Consider the following 21,499-nt stretch of genomic DNA (forward strand, 5'->3'; position numbering starts at 1 on the left):
CTCTTGACCAGGTCTGCATGCTTTTATGAATTGAGTTGCTGCCACGTGATTGGCTGATTAGATATTTGCATTAACGGGCAGGAGTACAGGTGTACCTAATAAAGTGGCCACTGAGTGTATATTGGAAGTGGCTGGAAGTTGTTAGAAGAATTCTGTACATTTCCTGGTACTGAACTACTACCAGTTAAAATCAACAGATGGAAATCTAATGTGAGGAAGTTCTCATTATTGAGTTACTCAGGATAAAATACAAACCATTTTGCTGATGTGCATTTGCAAGCTTCCTGCTATGGAAAGGCAAGATTCCACCTCCTGCCAATCACAAGACTCCGAGATGAAGAACGACTGCTTGGTTTAGCTCATCGGAAACGATACCCAAGTAGTTCACTCTCTTTGTAGAATACATACAGAAAATACATAGAGATGAAATTCAAGAAAATCAATATTTAGCATAAATTTGTTCTCCAGACTGCTTGATCCACCAGTGATCGTGCCAAGCTTGAGCTCTACAGATCGAGTCCTACCATGCAAATTAGACCATAAGACCACAAGACATCGGAGCAGAATTAGACCATTCAGCCCATTGAGTCTACTCCACCATTCCATCATGGCTGATTTATTATCCCTCTCAAGCCAATTCTCCCACCTTCTTCCTGTAAACTCTGACACCCTGACTCATCAAAAGCCTATCAACCTCTGCTTTAAATGTACCAAATGAGTTGGCCTCCACAGCCATCTGTGACAATGATTCACCACCCTCTGGCTAAAGAAATTCCTCCTCATCTCATCCAACAGTCTCTGTCTGAAATATCAATTGTTTATGCCTCTCCATAGATGCTGTGTGAGTTGCTGAATTCTTCCAAATTTTAATTAATTCTGGGAAAAAAATAATGAGGAAATTGGTTCATAGGATCTGGACAGTCCAGCCTCATTGCTTTGTGGATTCTTTGTCAAAGATGGGCTTTTGTATTCTATGAACTATTTAATTTTTCCAGCAAGCACGTGCATCCTTTTATTTCAGATGAAGGTGAGTTATGTTCAAGATTCAAGATCTTCAAGATTCAAATTTATTTATTATGTGTACATCAAAACATACAGTGAAATCTCTCAGTTGCATTAACAACCAACTCACCCAAGGGTATGCTGGGGCAGCCTGCAAGTGTCTCCACACATCTTGTTTACATACTGAATAGATGCAGAACATCAGATGTTATAAGATATTCCTTCAACTCTTCCTCTATCATCCCTAAAATTACAGGTTATCTATACAGTGCGGGACACTTAAATTCCACAGTTCTCTCAGTATTATGGGAGCTTCATTCGTATTCAGCTCTTATAGGAACATAATGGAAGAAAGCTTCTGTATTTTTATGTGCAGATCATATCAGTAAGGTGTGCCCATGTGTTGAGTGCAGGTACTAAAAGGTTGCTTCTTTAACTGATTCTGAGCCTGCATTCAAAATGATGTTTTGGTTCAGAACTGAAGATCAGTGTTTCCATTTTACGGGGAGATCTTTGCTGTTACCTTAAAATTACGCTTTGAAGTGAAGTCTTTGAGTGACAGAAAGTTTTTCTTTCCCTTCTGCCTTTTTTATTGTTTAAAGATACAGCACAATTTGGCCCTGTGAGTCACACTGCTCAGCAACCCACCTGTTTAACATAGCCTAATCACAAGACAATTGAAAATGGCCAATTAACCTACTAACCGGTACGTCTTTAAACTGGGAGGAAACTGGAGCACCCGGAGGAAACCCAAATGCTCACAGGGAAGAAGGTACAAACTCCTAACAGACAACGTCGGAATTGAACTCCAAACACCGAGGCCTGTAGCTGTTATAGCATTTCACTTACCATACACAAAAATGATAATTTGCCAAGTAAATGATATGAAGTCACTTCTGGTTTGCAACAGAGAATAAGTCGTATCATGTAACTTTGACAAGCTTCTATAGATGAACAGTGGAGAGTATCCTGACTGGTTGAATCACAGTCTGGTATGGAAACATCTATGCCCAGGAATGAGTTACAGCCCAGTCCATCACAGGCCAATCTTTCCCCACCACTGAGCACACCTCCATCGAACACTGCCACAAGAAAGCAGCATCCATCATTAACGGCCCTCTCTATCAGCTCATGCACCCTTCTTGTTACTACTGTAGGGAGGGAGATAAGGAGATATAGAAGCCTCAGGTCCCACACCACCTGGTTCAGGAACAGTTATTACCCTACAACCATCAGGCTCTTGAACCAGTGTGAATAACTTCACTCACCTCAACAATGAACTGATTCCATAACCTATGGACTCACTTTCAAAGACTCTACAGCTCATGTTCTCAATATTATTTATTACTTATTTAATCTTCTTATTTTTTTAAATATTCGCACAGTTTGTCTTCTTTTGCAAATTAGTTGTTTGTTCATCTTTGTGTGTAGTTCTTCATTGATTCTATTGTGTTTCTTTTTTACTGTAAATGCCTACAAGAAAATGAAACTCGGGGTAGTATGTGGTGACGTATACTGTACATACTTTGTTAATGAATTTACTTTGAACTCTGACCAGGGTCTCTGAGACATTTCTGATCCTGTCTGTAAAACACTGGGCTACCATTGTCCCCTCTTTAACAGCAAATGCACATCACTCATCGGTGACCATTTCACTCTGCTTTAATGTGTGCTGAAGGGAAATGGGTGGGGAATAATAGTATTGAATTTGCCTATTCACTGTTATGATGCATGTACACACTCAGTGGCCACTTTATTAGGTACCTCCTGTACCTAATAATGTGGCCGCTGGATCTGTGCTTGTGGCAGTCTGCTGCTGTGGCTCATCCACTTCAAGCTGTGCGTTCAGAGATACTCTTCTGCACACCACTGCTGTAACGCATGGTTATTTGAGTTGCTGTCGCATTTGTAAATTCAGTTGACTCCATCTTGGGTACTAGCCAATAAAGTACCCAGGAACCTTCAGGGAGCGGTGTCTCAGAAAGGCAGCGTCCATTATTAAGGACCCCCAGCACCCAGGGCATGCCCTTTTCTCACTGTTACCATCAGGTAGGAGATACAGAAGCCTGAAGACACACACTCAGTGATTCAGGAACAGCTTCTTCCCCTCTGCCATCCGATTCCTAAAAGGGCATTGAACCTGTGAACACTACCTCACTTTTAAAATATATATTATTTTTGTTTTTGCACAATTTTTAATCTGTTCAATATACATTTACAGTAATTGATTTATTTATTTGTTTATTTACTTATTCTTCTATATTATGTATTGCATTGAACTGCTGCTGCTAAGTTAACAAATTTCATGACACATGCCGGTGATAATAAATCTGATTCTGATTCCTCTGAAACAGTCCTGCCATTCTCCTCTTGCCTCTCTCATTAACAAACCATTTTTGCCCATAGAAATACCACTCACTGGATATTCTTTGTTTCTTGCACAAAAAAACTAGATTGGCTGTTTCTGAGATACTGAAACAACCCTGTCACTCATCAACAATTATTCCATGGTCAACTCAATGCATGAAAGCATGCAGACATGGTCAAGAGGTTCAGTTGTTGTTCAGACCAGACATCAGAATGGAGAAGAAATGTGACCTAAGTGACTTTGACCATCGAATGATTGTTTCACCCAGATGGGGTGGTTTGAATATCTCAAAATCTGCTCATCTCCTGGCATTTTCAGGTGCAAGAGTTTCGAGAGTTTTCAGAGAACGGTGTGAAAACAAAAAAAAACAGTGAGCAGCAGTTCTGTGAGTAAAGACACCTTGTTAATGAGAGAGGACAGAGGAGAATAGCCGGACTGGTTCACGTTGACAGGAAGGTGACAGTAACTCAAATAACCACAAGTTACAACAGTGATGTGCAGAAGAGCGTCTCTGAATGCACAACATGTTGAACCTTGAAGTGGATGGGCTACAGCAGCAGAAGACCTTGAAGTTACACTCAGTGGCCGCTATATTAGGTGCAGAAGGTAGCTCATAAAGTGGCCAGTGACTGTATATTAACGTGTACATTTACATGTATTAGGAAATTGCTGTGGTATGTTGGAGCTCTTGTGAAAGTTAACACAGATGCCAACAATGGTTCAATTTTGCCATGCATTCTCAAACTTCTCTTTAACTTCCAGCTCATGTTTCAGAAAAAGTTTTGAAATTTTGTACATAGAATTTCCACAATATTACACAACAACTCGAAATTGACCTGCTGGAAACTGATAAAGTGATTAAAGGTGTCAAATTTAAAGTAAATGATTGGGTATTCAGACAACTCTCAATGTTAGTTATGTACTGTATGTATAACAAGGCCCACGGTACGTCACTATTACAGCTCAGGAGGGTCTGGAGTTCAATTCCAATGTTGCCTGTAAGGACTTTGTATGTTCTCCCCATGAGTGTGTGGGTTTCCTCTGCGTGCTCCAGTTTCCTCCCACAGACCAAAGACATCATTGTAAACTGATCTGTAATTCGTTCATTCATTCATTATGAGCCGTGCCATAGGCGATCATGGTCTTTGACCATGGTTGTTCTGGGCAAGTTTTTCTACGGAAGTGGCCTTCTTCTGGGCTGTGATTAGACTAGGGTTAAATACGTTAGTTGCTGGGTGGTGCAGTTGGTTGGGTGGAAGGGCCTGGTCAGCACTGTTTGTCTAAGCAAAAAACAAACAAACAAACAAATGAATAAATGTATATATGAAAATTTGGTGCGTTGGTGCGTGGCCAAGTGGTTAAGGCATTTGTCTAGTGATCTGAAGGTCAGTAGTTTGAGCCTTGGCTGAGGCAACATGTGTGTCCTTGAGCAAGGCACTTAACCACACATTGCTCTGCGACGACACCGGTGCCAAGCTGTATGGGTCCTAATGCCCTTCCCTTGGACAACATTGGTGTGGAGAGGGGAGACTTGCAGCATAGGCAACTGCTGGTCTTCCATACAAACTTGCCCAGGCCTGCGCCCTGGAAACCTTCCAAGTTGCAAATCAATGGTCTCATGAGACTAACGGACGCCTATATATATGAAAATTAACCATATTTATGGTAAGGAATAACTTCACCCACCCAGTGTCAAATATAAAGGTCTACCTGGCCAACAGAAAACTATATTGAAAGTACCATGGTTAGTATTAATAGAGCAGGGTTTTCTTACAGAGAATTTCGGTATGACTGCCTTTAATTTCCACACCCCTTCCCCACTACCTCCCCCCTCCCCGTCGCTGGGTTGATCAAGAAATTAAGAAGCTCTAATAAAGGATAAAGGCTGCAGGAGTTGCGAGGGAAATTCTGGCTTCTTCCCTTTCCAGCCCCGGCCCAAGACATCGACTGTCCACTCCCCTCCACAGATGCTGCCTGACCTGCTGAGCGCGTCCAGCGCCTCGGGCGCCTGGGTGTTGCGCTGGGTTTCCAGCGTCTGCGGAAAGATGCTGGTGTTTATGATTTGCCGGGGGAGGGAGGGAGGGGCATGTTGCATTTCTCTTCCCCCCACCCCGAGCCCCCAGCAGGGTGTCTTTGATGCAGCGGTGGTGTCTGCCCCTGCTAGCCCAGCCGTCCAGCGGCGCGGTGTCCCCGCCGGGCGCAGCCCCTGCCCTGCCTGCCTGTCCTGCTCGGGGCTTCGGCGGCTCGGTGGAAGGATCCTGGGAGCTAGTGATGTCAGGCAAGGCTGGGTCATTTGAAGGTTAGCAGGCTGGCTGCGGTTCAGAGAAAGTTCACTCGCATACATTAGGCAGCGCAGTCTCTGCAACTGAGGCAGGCTCGGGTGTTTTTTTTTTACATATCCCCCCTTCTCTTTTTGACACAAGGAGCAGGAAGTGAGAGGGGTGGGGGAAAGCCGAGCGGGGTAGGAGGGGAGGGGGGAGAGTTAGGGCAAGCGTGGCCAGCGGCCGGACAGCGCTGGGGCATTGTCCGCGCAGCCAGAGCCCAGCGCCGGGCTCTCCCTTCCGACACCCGCCCCGCTCCGCTCCGAACCTCACCCCGCTCCCCTTCTTCATTATTTATTATTATCTCGAACCGAGCGCCGTAAACCGCCTTGAGGGGAGGGGAGGGGAGGGGAGGGTGTTGTTGGTGAAAATGGCAAGTGATCATTTGGATCGGTGACAGGCTTTTAGCCGTGTTGTCTGTCTTAATTCATGGGAAAACAGCCCGGCGTGCCAAGAGAGAGGGAGAGGGAGAAAAAAGAGAAGAGGGAAGGAAAAAGAAACAAAATATAAGGGCAGAGTTTTGATGGGAGTTGGGACAACTTTTTTTTTCGTTTGCAAATTTCCCCACACCCAGAGAGAGCGAGAGAGAGAGAGAGAGAGAGTGAACCAGTGTTGGCTTCGCAGGTTGCGGGCTGCAGCCTCCCGTCATGTTTGACTGCATGGATGTCCTCGCTGTCAGTCCTGGGCAGATGCTGGATTTCTACACTCCGAGCCCGTCTTCTTGCATGCTCCAAGAGAAAGCTCTGACCGCATGCTTCAATGGACTGACACACAGGGAATGGCAACCGAAACCCAGCACTCAATGTAGGTTGTGTTTATCATTATCGTTCATACTGCATATGATAGAAAACGTTGCATGTCCGCTTATTTTTTTTCTTTCCTCGCTCTCTCTCTCTCTCCCCTTCTCTAACACACAGCCCCTCTCCCCTTCCCTCATCTGTCCCTGGACAGTGTTAATCTGTAGTGGGCATCAGCGTTTAGCCGTGCCTGGCAGGCAAGGACTCTGGTGTGACAGTAGTGGAGAGTCGCTGCTTACTTTTCGTCACTTCTGCACTGGCTTTCGCATCTTTACACAGAGTGCCGAGGAATGCAGTTAGTTAGTAAACAGCGGTGCAAGCGTTAAGATTAGGGAAACAAAAAAAAACACACACAGAATTGGAAAATGAAACACTCACTTCTCTCAGTTCTCCCCCCGTTTGAAGGTTGCTAGCAAGCAGGGACATCGAGAGGGTTGCTCCGTCTCTCGCTAGACACCGTTTCCAATAAATCTCCATCAGTCCCTCCTTAGCTGTCTGTCTGCACTAGGCAGAAAATTTAAAGCGGTTCTTTTCCAAAGTGTCACTTTCGTTCATTCATTTCCACCGGGTTTTATTTCCCTCTGTAATGGAATCGCTGAATGGTATTTGCAGCGGAATAAGTGCGTGTGGGAGTTTTGTTTTTCATATTCTCGGCGAAGTGGCTTTTCATTATCGTTCTACCACTCTTGTAGCCCTCAGACATTATTTAAAACCATTTAGATAAAACAAGTAAAGACTTTCCCTTATCAGAAACATCGTTTCTGGTTTTATAAACGAAAAATTGCGGATAAAGCAATTAGCACAACAGTCAAAGGAATGGCCAAACCCGCTGACATCGATTATAAACGTGAAAAAAAAAGATTTAAAAAATTGTTTTATAGCTAAGTGCGTCTCTCACAAAAAAGTGTTATTTTCGTTAAGGTTAGGTAGTGGCGCGCACTCTTAATGTGTCGAATAATATTTTCATTCTGCAACTGCCTCGTTTATTCATATCGAAGTGTTTATCGTTTGACTTTATCTTGGACATCTTATGGTCATTATTTGCAGGATATAATTCCGATTTTAGTTTCAACCGCCAACGCAAATACAATTTATAAGAATATTTTCTGTTTCTTTTCGACGAGATTTGATGTTTCTAATGCAAATTGAAAAACACAATATTACCGTAGCATTCAGGGATACGCTCGGCTGTCAAATGATGTCTTATATAACGTTAAACGGGCTTTTATTTGAACGTGGCTTCAGGGGCAGCTACGGTACAAAAGCAGATTCTAGAGGGTAAATCTGGAGATGATATTGCCCCGGAATCGCAGCGACCACAGACCTCAGTATTTCCTGGCGCGCTGTTCCTCGTTAAGCACTTTGTGGCCTGTGTTTAGCAGAGACTACAGATTGATCGCATTGCCCAGCCACAGATCTGAAAAACCTTTCTTTCATTGTGCCACTCTAATGAAAAGGAGATTGAGAGAGCTGACAATACTGAGGTTTTAGTAATGTAATAATGTTGTAAGAGACACTTAAATTACCTGTTTGATGTACAATCAGCAATTTCAGGCGTTAAAAGGGGAAAAAAAATCAATCGGCGGTACAGTAACTTGTCCCCTGTGTGCTGCTAACATCTGTACACTGCTTTTCTTAAACACTCTTCACTTCAAAGTTTTATGGGCAAATCTCGGTGTCTTTGGGGTTTAATTAAGTTATTACAATGAAAACTGAAGCAAATATAACTCAATTCCACGGGTGGTTTTCGATGCACGAGCAGTATATTCTTATATTGAGGGGTTCCTCGGGTTAAATTATCAATTCATTGTGCTTTTAGAACAACTTAAAGAGTGATTATTTACCTGTATATAACTAACATGGCACTGGCATCTTATATAAGTGGAACATAATCTGGTCCAGGAGTGCTATCAAAGTGATTGGAGATTGCAGCTAATCTCTTTTTTTATAAATAACCTTTCCCTACAATTGCTTTGCTTTAATCATTCATTAGTAGGAAATGAATAGGTTTTCGAATCTGTTTATTTTAAATAGATGAAGGGCTTTGGCCAAAATGTTGACTGTTTACTCCTCTTCTTAGATGCTGCCTGACCTACTGAACTCCTCTAGCATTTTAGACTGTAAGACATAGAAGTAGAATGAGGCCATTCAGTCCATTGAGTCTGCTCTACCATTCCATCGTGGCTGATTTATTATCCCTCTCAACCCCATGCTCCTGCCTTCTCCCTGTAACCCGTGATGCCCTGACTAACCTATCACTCTCTGCTTTACATATACCCAATGACCCGGCCTCCACTGCTGTCTGTGGCAATGAATTTCACACATTCACCACTCTCTGCATAGAGAAATTTCTCCTCATCTCTGTTCCTTCTATTCTGAGGCTGTTCCCCTGGTCATATAGGGAACATCCTCTCCACATCCACTCTATCTAGGCTTATCTTGCACATATGGAACATAATCTGTTTCAACTCGCAGGTGTGATGTTGCAGCCTTAGAAAAGACACAGTCCACTTGTTTTTGTTTATAACTGAGGTGTATCTTTCCCTGTGAGTGTCGTGCTTTAATCGAAGCTCAGAAGTTCAAAGTAAATTAATTATCAAAGTGCAGGTATGTCACGATATACAACTCCGAGATTAATTTTCTTTCAGGAGGACTCAATAAATCCAATAATCGTAATAGAATTGATAGAAGACTGCAGCAACGGGATGGACAGTCAGTGTGCAAAAGACAACAAATTGTGTAAATACACAGGGAAAGAAAAAAATAAATAATAATAAATAAGCAGTACATATTGAGAACATGAAATGAAGAGTACCTGAGACTGAGTCCATAGGTTTTGGGAACAGTTCAGTGATGGGGAAAATGAAATTGAGTGAAATTACCCCCTCTGCTTTCAGAGCCTGGTGGTTGACGGGTAATAACTGTTTCTGATCCTGGTGGAGTGAGTCCTGAGGACATTAAGATCATAAATACAACAGATTCTGCAGATGCTGGAACTCCAGAGCAACGAAGTGCCGGAGCAACTTACTTTAACTAGATGAAGTGTCCTGATGAAGGGTCTCAGCCTGAAACGCCGACTGTTTATTCCTCTCCATAGATGCTGCTGAGTTCCTCCAGCTTTTTGTGTGCGTGTTGCTCTGGATTGCCAACAACTGCAGAATCTCCAGTGCTTAGGTTTTTAAAATATTGTCGAAAAGAAAGCGATGTGTTTTTTTCCTCTTAGCATTTTCCAGTGCTGCTCAGAGTATCTCCACTAGGAGGTGTGTGGTATAGTTTGGGTAACGCTCCCTCTTTCTTGGGAGGTAAATGATTTCTGCCCAGTGACTTCCAATGGTACCAATCAGAGAGTTAGCATTTAACTCACAGGTAGTTAGCAGTTTATGGCTATGAATCCCTAATTTTAGTCTGTTTGTGGCTTCAAAACTATGTTCTGCATCAGTATGAAGTGCTTAAAAATAAGAATGGAATGCCAAATTTCATACTGTGATAGAATATCTAAACTTTTTCTCTAACTCTATTCTTAGCAGCCCTGTAAGAGCATGTGATTTATATCTGATTTAGATGGTTAACTTTGTTTATGGGAATAGATGGGTGACAACCGTGTAAGTCATTATGAATTTATTCATTTATTCACCATACACGTTTACATGAATTTGGAATTTAGTATTAATCACAATAGATCACGATTAGGAAACTGCACACATACTTTGATAATGAATGTTCTTTGAATTTGCTGTGGTGTGTCGGCGTGACATGCAAAAAAAACAAAATGACATTCGACAACTATAAAACCATAAGATGTTGGAGCAGAGCTAGGCCATTCAGCCCGTCGAGTCTGCTCTGTCATTCAGTCATGGTTGATTTATTATCCCTTTCAAACCCACTCTCCTGCCTTGTCTTGTAACCTTTGACGTCCTTACTAATCAGGAACCTGTCAACCTTCGCTTTAAATGTAATCAATAACTTAGCTTCCACAGACGTCTGTGAGGCCACAGATTCACCACCCTCTAGCTAAAGAAATTCCTCTTCATCTCTGTTCTAAAGGGACATCCTTTTATTTTGAAGTTGTGCCCTCTGGTCCTAGAGTCCCCCAATATTAGAAGCATCCTTCCCCTATCCGCTCTATCTAGGCTTTTCAATATTCGATAGGGTTCAATGAGATACCCCTTCATACTTCTAGACTGTAGTGAGTGCAGCCACAGTGATGACAAGTAAAGCAACAATTTGAGGAGGGTCTCAGCCCGAAATATTAACTATTTAATCAGGGATTCCCAACCTGGGGTCCGCAGGCCTGTCCGTTAATGGCTGGGGGTCCGCAGGCCTGTCTGTTAATGGTTGGGGGTCCACGGGCCTGTCCATTAATGGTTGGAGGGGGGTCCACTAGCCTGTCCATTAATGGTTGGGGGGAGTCCACGGGCCTGTCCGTTAACAGCTGGGGGTCCACGGGCCTGTCCGTTAACGGTTGGGGGGATCCACGGCCCTGTCCGTTAACAGTTGGGGGTCCACGGGCCTATCCGTTAATGGTTGGGGGGGTCCACGGGCCTGTCCGTTAATGGTTGGGGGGAGTCCACAGGCCTGTTCATTAACAGTTGGGGGTCCACAGGCCTGTCCGTTAACGACTGGGGGAGGTGTCCAAGGGCCTGTCCATCAATGGTTGGAGGGGGGTCCATGGGTCTGTCCGTTAACAGTTGGGGGGATCCATGGGCCTGTTCGTTAACGGTTGGGGGTCCACGGGCCTGTCCATTAATGGTTGGGGGGGTCCACGGGCCTGTCCATCAATGGTTGGAGGGTGGTCCATGGGCCTGTCATTTAATGGCTGGGGAGGGGTCCACGGGCCTGTCCGTTAACGGTTGGGGGGGGGTCCACAGACCCGTCCATTAATGGTTGGGGATCCACAGACCTGTCCGTTAACGGCTGGGGGTCCATGGGCCTGTCCATTAACAGCTGGGGGGGGGGGTCCACAGACCTGTCCATTAATGGTTGGGAGTCCACAGACCTGTCCATTAATGGTTGGGGGTCCACGGGCCTGTCCGTTAACGGTTGGGGGGTCCACGGGCCTGTCCGTTAACGGCTGGGGGTCCACGGGCCTGTCCGTTAACAGTTGGGGGTCCACGGGCCTGTCCGTTAACGGCTGGGGGTCCACGGGCCTGTCCGTTAATGGTTGGGGGTCCACGGGTCTGTCCGTTAACGGCTGGGGGTCCACGGGTCTGAAGAAGGTTGCTGTAGATGATGCCTGACCTGCTGAGTTTCTACAGCACTTTGTGTTACTAACAATCTGAGATTGCAGTATCAGAAAAAAAGGTTTAAAAATATAATCTAGAACTGCACACGATAGATTAGTTTTACAGATTATGCTTTACGTTTATAGGACAGCTGTTTTCTGCACATAGTTTAATTCATCAGTTCATTGTCGTCATATTGACTGACAAATTGTTAGTTGCCTGATTATAGGAACCTTAAAATGGAATGAGGAAGTAATTTACAATGTTGTGTAATTGTAACAGCTACTTGGTATTCGTCAATGTCACATCCCACTCCATTTAATTGAGGATGTGTAATGGTACTTTGAAAGAAAGGTTTAATTAATTAATGGTTTTGTTCTAGCTGAAACGAGGCGGGATTACAATAAGAAGTGGTTGTCATGATGACTCATTTTGGGGGCTTTCTGTTCAGGGGGTGTATGTGCTAGAGTCATTGGTAACTAAACCAACATACTCTCTCAATCTTACACTCCCCATCACTGAAATGCCCCCACACCCTATGGACTCTCTTTCAAGGACTCTTCACCTCATGTTCTCGATAATTATTGCTTATTTATTTATATGTCTTTTGCACATTGCTTGTTTGTCAGTCCTGTTGGGTGCAGTCTTTTCATTGATTCCATTGTGTTTCTTGGATTTACTGTGCATTCCTACAAGACAATGAACCTCAGGGTTGAACATGGTGACATATGTGTTTTGTTAATTATCAAAGTACATTTATTATAATAGATTTACTTTGAACTTTGAAAAGCTGTGGTCATAGAAACCGGTTCTTCGACCTGTGATTTGCATGCCAACCACTGTACTAATCTATATATTCCCTACCCGGCATCAAGGACACATATACAGAAAGGTGCCGGAAAATGGCCAGTAATGTCATAAAGGATCTCACCCCCCCTGCCCATGGACTGTTTGTCTCACTCCCATCACACCAGGACCATCAGACTCAAAAACAGTTACTTTCCCCAAGCGGTAAGGCTGATCAACACTTCCACCCGCTAACCCACCCCTCCACACCCCCAACCACTGCTATTCTATCATTTCCTGTCAGGTTTACCTTAGGTACAGACCCTCCTGTGCCTAGCATCACTTTACTGACATACAATCAATCTATGTATATAAGCTATCTTATATATTTATGTTTATTGTGTTTTTTAGAATTATTATTGTGTGCCTTATCTTATTGTGTTTTTTTGGGGTGCATCAAATCCAGAGTAACAATCATATCTTTCTCCTTTACACTCATGTACTGAAAATGACCTGAAATAATCTTGAATCTTGAATCTATCTTCTCAGAGAAGCAGTTTAATTGTTTGATTCGATTAATCGGTATTCTCATCTCATTAAACAATCTTGAATCTTGAATTTACTTTGCAAATAGTTTTCAAATAATCAGGGGACTGATTGTATATTAACATTGAATTATAAAAATGCTGTGATTATTTTTTTCCTGTTAGCTAGACCGAAAGAGCTATAATTAACCACAGAATATGATGTTTTATTTATAAGGTAAGATAAGATTAGTTTCATTTGTCACATGGACATCAAAACCGCAGTCGTAAAGGAGTTAGTACGACGTTCCCGCCATGACTGCATGGAGTTTCCTCCGGGAGTCCCACGTTCCAAAGACATCCGGATTAAGCGTAGTGAGTTCTGGGTGTGCTGCATTGGCACTGGAAGTGGGGCAATACTTGTGGGCTGCCTGCGGCACAATCCTCAGATTGTACATCATTGATGCAAGATGACGTATAGGAAACATCAAAACTGACAGTGAATTGCATCATTTGTGTCAATGACCCACACAGTCTGGATATGAGTTGCCCACAAGTGTGGCCATGCTTCCTGCACCAATGTAGCATGCCCGCAACTCACTAACACTAACCACCGTGTCTTTGGAATGTGGGAGGAATCCAGATCAACCCCCTCCCCGAAGAAATGCACAAGGTCACGGGAAGAACGTACAAACTCCTCGCAGACAATGGCGGGAATTGCACCCTGATGGCGGGCTCTGTAAAGTGTTGTGCTAGCCGCTACCCCCTGACATGATATGTCAAAAGCAGGCTTCGAGGGTGCAATGGAATCATTATTGGTTACAGTATAAGTTGCAACAAAGAATAAATAAAGAAAAAATAAGTTAGAAAAGAAACATCAATTTTTTTGTTTTGTACTTTAAAATAAGCTTTTGAAAATAGTTTATTCACTGGATGTGCTCATATTCTGTGGTTAGTTATAGATCTTACTGCCTAGCAAACAGTAATGGTGAACTGACTTTTTAATTTAGTCTAATAATGTAATGAATGATTTCAAGGATCAAGGATCAACGTTATTCACCATATACATTTACATGTATTAGAAATTTGCTGTTACGTGTAGGTGCAACTTGCAACAAAAGACAACATTCAACTATTATAAAGAATAAAGAATCACATAAAGATAAAGTTAGTAAGTGCAGCCATAGAATAAAATATACATAAATACCAGTATGAATTTGCAATGTAAACACCATTATAAAAAGTAGTTTAAACTGTTTTCAGTGCAGTTCCAATGTGCTGTCACTCTGGAAGTACCAATCTGAAGGTCAAGTTCAAGTTTATTGTCAACTGACTGTACATATAGACAACCAAATGGAACAGCTTTCCTCTGGATCATGGTGCACCCCCAATACATATATCACAGTGCATGAAACAAAATATTACTTTAAATAAGTTAATAAAATATCATTCAAAATGTATACAGAGGCAATACTCAACTGTACAGTAAACAGCTCACTCTCCTAGTGACGAGACCTCAGTGGTGGCAGGGTATTCATTAGTTTCACTGCCTGAGGGAAGAAGCTGTTACCCAGTCTGACAATCCTAGTCCTGATGCTCCTGTACCTCCTTCCTGACGGTAGTGGGTCAGAGAGATTGTGGGATGGGTGGTAGGAACCCTCAAACATGCTTCAGGCCCTTTGTCTACAATGCTTCTGTTAAATGTCACAGATAGTGTGGGGGAGAGGAGACCCCGGTGATGCTCTCAGCTCTTATGTATCCTGGGCAGGGTGGTGGTGAGAATAGTGTGTGCTTCATCCTTCTAAAGCAGGGGTTCCATGGACTCCAGGTTGGGAATCCTTGCTTTAGATAGTTGATTCAGGAAAGCATCTCTAAGAGGCCTTGAAGATGGTATGCATTGTGGTAACATTGCTTTGATGGTGAATGGAGTAACTAGTGAACTGGTACCTGTTCTCTTCTTGGTTAAGCATTGTTGCAACTGACTAAAACTGAGCCACACAGAAGCTGTAATGGGAAATAGAAAAGCCTTTATTCACACAGCAAACCTCCAGGAGAAGGAGAGGGGGGTGGGTGGGGGGGGGGGGAAGAGAGAGAGAGAGAGAGAGAGAGAGAGAGAGTGAGAGAATGAGAATGAATGAGAATCTCACTCTTCTAAGAGGATGTTTGCATTTCTTCAGCAGAACTTACTGTCCGTAATGCCACTGGTGTTTAGGACAGCAATGAAGGTCTTCCATTTCTGTTTGTCCTTCACCATCTTGGTCTGGGTCTGGGTCTTGGTGGTGTTCAGGCTTCCCTCATCATGCCAGTAGCCTCCAAGAGCCAAAGCATAAAGCCCCGACTCCAGCCAGCACAGCCCTCTGGGTCATTGGGGCACTCAAGCTCCAAACTATGACAAGGTTGTGGTCCTCTTGGAGGTCTTCAACACAAATACAACAATAACTATTAACTACATTTTAATTGCTATAATCATCTTCTTAACTTTAACAATTTGAATATAGTCAGGTAAATTTAAAGGTTTACATATTTGCAATGGCAGCACACCCCAAATAGCCGAATCTCTTTGACTATTCAATACTGGAATCTGATCCAAAAGCCTCTTTGACTACAAACACCACACACCCAAAGTATCATCATCATCATCATCATCATCATCATCAAGTCCTGAAAAAGGGTCTCGGCCCAAAACACAACTGTGTGTTCATTTCCACAGATGCTGTCTGATCTGCTGAGTTCATCCAGCATTTTGTGTGTGTTACTCTGGGTTTCCAGCATCTGCAGCCTTTCTTGTGTTTATCATCATTATGTGCCGTGTCATGTGATGTGGGTGATCATGGTCTTCCGCCCGTCTTTTAATCTGGGAAGTTCTATCAAACGCTTCAGAAATGTTGCCTGTCCATCCCTTGACGTACCTCATGAATGTCCCAAAATAAACCCCTTCTGTTACAGTGTTGAGGGATGGTGCCGCGAATTAGCCAGAAAGCAGATCTGTTCCGAACTGTGCATTCAGTGACGGGTATATCCTTAACAACAGGAGTATTCATCCCTTACCTTCCCTGATGTAGTAGTTCCAATGTGACAAAATGAAAACGACCCGCTAAACTCAGGGACGGAAAACAACACTGATACAACACTAACCCTTTATCTCCAGGGAATTTAGTGTTTCACTAAACACAAAGTATCAGCTGGAAATTTGGTACTTCAGTTGGTACTTCCAATGTGACAGCACATTGGGTAAACACTTCAAACCACTTTTTATAATGCTGCTGACATTGTAAATTGTGAACAGGTTTTACTTCCTGAAGACTGGTTCTAGAACACAGAGCAGTGCAGTACAGTGCAGGCCCTCCGTCCCACGATGTTGTGCCAACTTTTTAACCTATTCTGAGATCAATCTAACCCTTCCCTTCTACATTGACCTTCACTTTTCTATCATTGTAGAAGTTACCATATAGTCTCCATTCTCTCCATTTTAGAGAATGTGCAATGTCCATCAGACTAGATTGCTCTTTAGTCAGAATCACAAGAGGCTCTGGAGATGCTGGAAATCCAGCGTAACACCCACAAAATGCTAGGGGAACTCAGCATCCCTGGAGGGAAAAGAGCAGATGCTGTTTCGGGGAATTAGTTCATCCATAATTACTCAACTTGTAATTTTAAATTCCCAGAATTATCCCTCACAGGCACGGTGAGGGTCAGGTTTATTACCACTGACATACACTCAGTGGCCACATTATCAGGTACACCTGTACACCTGCTCATTAATGCAAATATCTGATCAGCCAATCTGTGGCAGAAGCACAATGCATGAAAGCATGCAGACATTGTCAAGAGGTTCAGTTGTTGTTCAGACTAAACATCAGAATGGGGAAGAAATGTGATCTAAGTGACGTTGACCATGGGAGGATTGTTGGTGCCAGACGGGGCGGTTTGAGTATCTTGGAAACTGCTCATCTCTTGGGATTTTTATGCATAAGGGTCTCTAGGGTTTACAGAGAATGGTGCAAAAAAACAGCCAGTGAGTGGTAGTTCTGTGAGTGAAAATGGCTTGTTAATGAGAGAGGTCAGAGGAGAATGGCCAGACTGGGTCAAGCTGACAGGAAGGTGACAGTAACTCAAAAACTCATGTTCCAAGTGGTGTGCAGAAGAACATCTCCAAATGTTGAACCTTGAAGTGGATGGGCTACAGCAGCAGAAGACCATGAACATACACTCACTGGCCACTTTATTAGGTACAGGAGGTATCTAATAAAGTTGCCACTGAGTGTATGTTGTGTCATTTGTGGCTTATGCCATGTACAGTAGATAGCGTGAAAGGGTTGAGGAATCCAATCAGTCCCTTCTCACCTCTCACAGAACACCTCGCTTCAGAATTGGTCATATTTGGCAGACAACACTGGACAACAAAAACTGTTTATTTTTGAAATCGCATATATTTGTTATTTCAATTCATAATTCAAGTCAATTAAAATGTTGCCTACAGTGTAAGCTGAAAAGCTTTCTACCTTGTCTAGGTGTGCTAAGGTAGAGTGAACACTACATGGCAGGACAGGTTTTAGAAAAGCTGTAAAGACATCATGTACCCACTCTTCCATGCATTGCATTTACATGTATATCGGTTTGTGATCACGTTGATGCGCATGCTCTACGTGCATAACATATTGTATATACTCATTAGAATAAAGTAATTGTACTTTTGGGAGTACTTGTGATAGCAAAATGTCTCATGAATGTTGCAACAGCCACGATACTTTCTGTTATATTTAAATCTCAAAGACAGAGCATGACTCCACTTATTAAGAAAGTCCACGAGCTCTACTTTGGGTATAAAATTGGTGACCAAGGCAAAGCCTGGGCTCCTCATATTTGTTGTGCAACATGCGCTGTTGATCTTAGAGCTTGCCTCAGAGGTACTCGGAAGTCAATGCTGTCGCTGTCCCAATGATATGGCGAGAACAGAAGGAGCACGTGAGAGACTGCTACATCTGTCTGACCAGTGTGTCTAGTTTCTCTGCTAAAAACAAGAAATCCGTTGACTACCCAATCTCCAATCAGCCATGAGACCTGTGCTGCTTGATGGTAGTCTTCCTGTACCGAGACATGGAGTCTAGAGGAGGCTGATGAAAAATGCACAAGCCAGGAATGGAAAGTGACACTGATACTGATAGAGATTTTAAACCCTTTATGTCAAGTGAGCTTCATCTGATAACTCAATCCGAGTTAAATGATCTGGTCAGAGACTTGGTTTTAAAAAGGGGAAAAGCAGAATTACTGAGTTCAAGACTGCAAGGATAGACCCTACTGTCATCAGGGACAAAAATTTCTGTGAAGGATTTCGATATTTGAGACAGTTGTTTCCCAGAATAACTAAAACCATGAGTAAGGAAGACATTTTTATTGGTCCACAAGCCAAAAAGATCATCAATGACAGACAATTCCAGAACTTCCAATGAGACCAGAGAAAATCGCATGGAAGGCATTCAAGGATGTTGTTGAAAATTTGCTTGGTAACTACAGAGCACCAAACTGCATGCATCTGGTTGACAACATGTTTCAAGCACAGAAAACCATGAAGTGCAACATGTCACTAAAGATTTATTTCTGCATTCCCCATTTAGATTTCTTCCCTGCAAATCTTGGCGCTGTCAGTGACAAGCATGGTGAAAGGGTTCACCAGAACATTGCAGTCATGGAGAAATGGTATCAAGGTAACTGGAATCCATCAATGCTGGCAGATTATTGTTGGACACAAGCAAGAAGTCTCAGTCACCAACTACAAATGAAAATCATCAGCAAAGCATTTTTTGCTTAGTTGAACTATTGCAAAGTGTCAACACTGTTATGCAATTAAAGCATTAGTTTCAATAAAAGTTAATTTCTGGTTTCTCCAAATTCCTTACTGTTTCAAGAGGTATGAAGTTATGTTTGTGTTCAGCTTCAAGCAGACTATCATAACCACAAATAATTTCTGAGGAAGCCATGCTTTTGAAAAAATCTGCTGTCCAGTGTAATTTCTTGAACAGTCGTGACTCAGATGATTGATTTTGGCATCAATGGTATTTTGTTATATGTCAAAGAGACACATCAAAGACATATGAATGTTACTAAGAGTCTGCAAATCTGTCAGTTCACTTGGGAGCTCAAAGCCCAGTGTCTGCAAGCCTGAGTTTGAATCTGCTGGGGAAACCAAAGCCCACTGTCTACAGGCCTGAGTCTGTGTCTGCTGGGGAAACCAAATCCCAGTGTCTGCAGGCCCGAGCCTGAGTCTGCTGGGGAGGCCAAAGCCCAGTGTCTACAGGCCTGAGTCTGAGTCTGCTGGGAAAACCAAAGCCCAGTGTCTGCAGGCCTGAGTCTGAGTCTGCTGGGGAAACCAAAGCCCAGTGTCTGCAGGCCCGAGCCTGAGTCTGCTGGGGAGGCCAAAGCCCAGTGTCTACAGGCCTGAGTCTGAGTCTGCTGGGGAGCTCAAAGCCCAGTGTCTGCAAGCCTGAGTTTGAATCTGCTGGGGAAACCAAAGCCCACTGTCTACAGGCCTGAGTCTGAGTCTGCTGGGAAAACCAAAGCCCAGTGTCTGCAGGCCTGAGTCCGAGTCTGCTGGGGAGCTCAAAGCCCAGTGTCTGCAGGCCTGAGTCCGAGTCTGCTGGGGAGCTCAAAGCCCAGTGTCTGCAGGCCTGAGTCTGAGTCTGCTGGGGAGCTCAAAGCCCAGTGTCTGCAGGCCTGAATCTGAGTCTTCTGGGGAGGCCAAAGCCCAGTGTCTACAGGCCCAAGTTTGAGTCTGCTGGGAAAACTAAAGCCCAGTGTCTGCAGGCCTGAGTCTGAGTCTGCTGGGGAGGCCAAAGCCCAGTGTCTGCAGGCCTGAGTCTGAGTCTGCTGGGGAGGTCAAAGCCCAGTGTCTACAGGCCCGAGTTTGAGTCTGCTGGGAAAACTAAAGCCCAGTGTCTGCAGGCCTGAGTCTGAGTCTGCTGGGGAGGCCAAAGCCCAGTGTCTGCAGGCCTGAGTCTGAGTCTGCTGGGGAGGCCAAAGCCCAGTGCAGGCAGGCTCGAGTTTGAGTCTGCTGGGGGCTAGAGGCTAGTTGCCTGATCTGGGGTTAAAGGACTGTGTATGTGCATGGGTAAGTGTGGATGGGGTGGGGGAGGAACAGAGCTTGCTTTGCTGTAGTTTGTTCTGTTCTGTGTTGTGCTGAGCATTGTGACTATGTTATGTTGGCTCCAGAATGTGTGGTGACACTTGCAGGCTGCCCTAAGCAGACCCTCGGGAGTTCGGGTTGTTACTGCAAATGACACATTTCACTGTATGTTTTGTTGTACACGTGATAAATAAACTTGAATCCTGAATCTCTTTAATTATCAGCCAAAGATTGTCAAGTTTCGTACAGATTTTCTGGCTTAAACCAAGAATTGTGTAAAGTGTAAGAGTAACAGCGGCTTAAAGCATAATTGTGTCAGCCAATAAACATTTCTTACTTCTCCTGGTCAGTGGGGTGTCTCAGTCCAGAAGCTTCACAATTATTGCTCCTATATCTAAAAATCTTTTCCCAATGTCTCATGGTCTTGTAGCATTGTCTTGAGGTCTGATTCCTATGGCTTATGGTCTGATTTGAGAGGGATAGTAAATCAGCCACGATGGAATGGCAGAGCAGACTCAATGGGCCGAGTGGCCTAATTCCTCCGGCCTCTAGATGGAAATAATTGTGTATTATTTAGTGCATTGTGCTACATTTTGACAATTTTAAACTACAAATTAAATGAATTTCTCACATCCTAGAATTAAACTGCTGTTAGGTTGTAACATGGCCAAAGAGAAAATAAAAGTCTGTTTTTTTTTGCGTCTTTTCAAAGCTCATTCTCTCACTACTATTTTTGTTCTCTCCTTGCACTTCTATTTAATTTATATATGAATATTTCTTATTATAATTTATAGTATATATTATGTATTGCAGTGTACTGCTCCCACAAAACAACAGATTTCATGGCATATGTCAGATAATAAACTTGCTTCTGATTTTGAGAATAAAATTATCTTCAGGCATTTTAGAAACAGCTTCTTGCTCTCGGCCATCAGGTCTCTGAATGGACAACGATCCCATGAACACTACCTCACTATTTTTGCTCTCTTTTCGCACAATTTATTTAATTTTTATATATATAAATATTTCTTATCGTGCTTTGTAGTATGCACTGCACTGCTGCCACAAAGCAACAGATTTCATGGCATATGTCAGTGATAGTAAACCTGGTTCTAGGCATAAAATTATCTTCAGACATTTTGGGGCCAGCTTACTCCTCTCCGCCATCAGATTCCTGAATGGACAACGAACCCGTCAACACCACCTCACTGCTCTTTTGCTCACTTTTTGTACTACTGATTTATATGCAGTACTGTGCAAAAGCCTTAGGCTCACATATTTAGCTAGGGTGCGTAAAACTTTTACACAGCACTGTAGTAATTTTATGTAGTGCACTCTACAGCTACTGCAAAAAAAAAA

The 21,499-nt window shown here is 43.3% G+C and overlaps 1 protein-coding gene across 5 annotated transcripts in view; it reads left to right on the top strand.

The window, feature by feature from the left end:
- Window positions 1–21,499, top strand: part of LOC134357802 (retinoic acid receptor beta-like) — a 499,706-nt gene that overhangs the window by 279,771 nt on the left and 198,436 nt on the right. Inside the window, exons 1-2 of one of the 5 annotated variants that reach the window (XM_063069463.1) lie at window positions 5,595–5,669; window positions 6,266–6,495. The exons of 2 other annotated variants lie outside the window; for them this stretch is intronic. In XM_063069463.1, the coding sequence (XP_062925533.1) occupies window positions 6,339–6,495 (157 nt within the window). In that variant the 5' untranslated portion in view covers window positions 5,595–5,669; window positions 6,266–6,338. Of the gene's footprint in view, window positions 1–5,594; window positions 5,670–5,905; window positions 6,496–21,499 lie in introns of those variants that run through there. 2 more of the 5 variants (XM_063069462.1, XM_063069464.1) reach the window with 2 other exon arrangements.

This window comes from Mobula hypostoma, chromosome 17 (assembly GCF_963921235.1).
Source record: "Mobula hypostoma chromosome 17, sMobHyp1.1, whole genome shotgun sequence".
Taxonomy (NCBI): Eukaryota; Metazoa; Chordata; class Chondrichthyes; order Myliobatiformes; family Myliobatidae; genus Mobula; species Mobula hypostoma.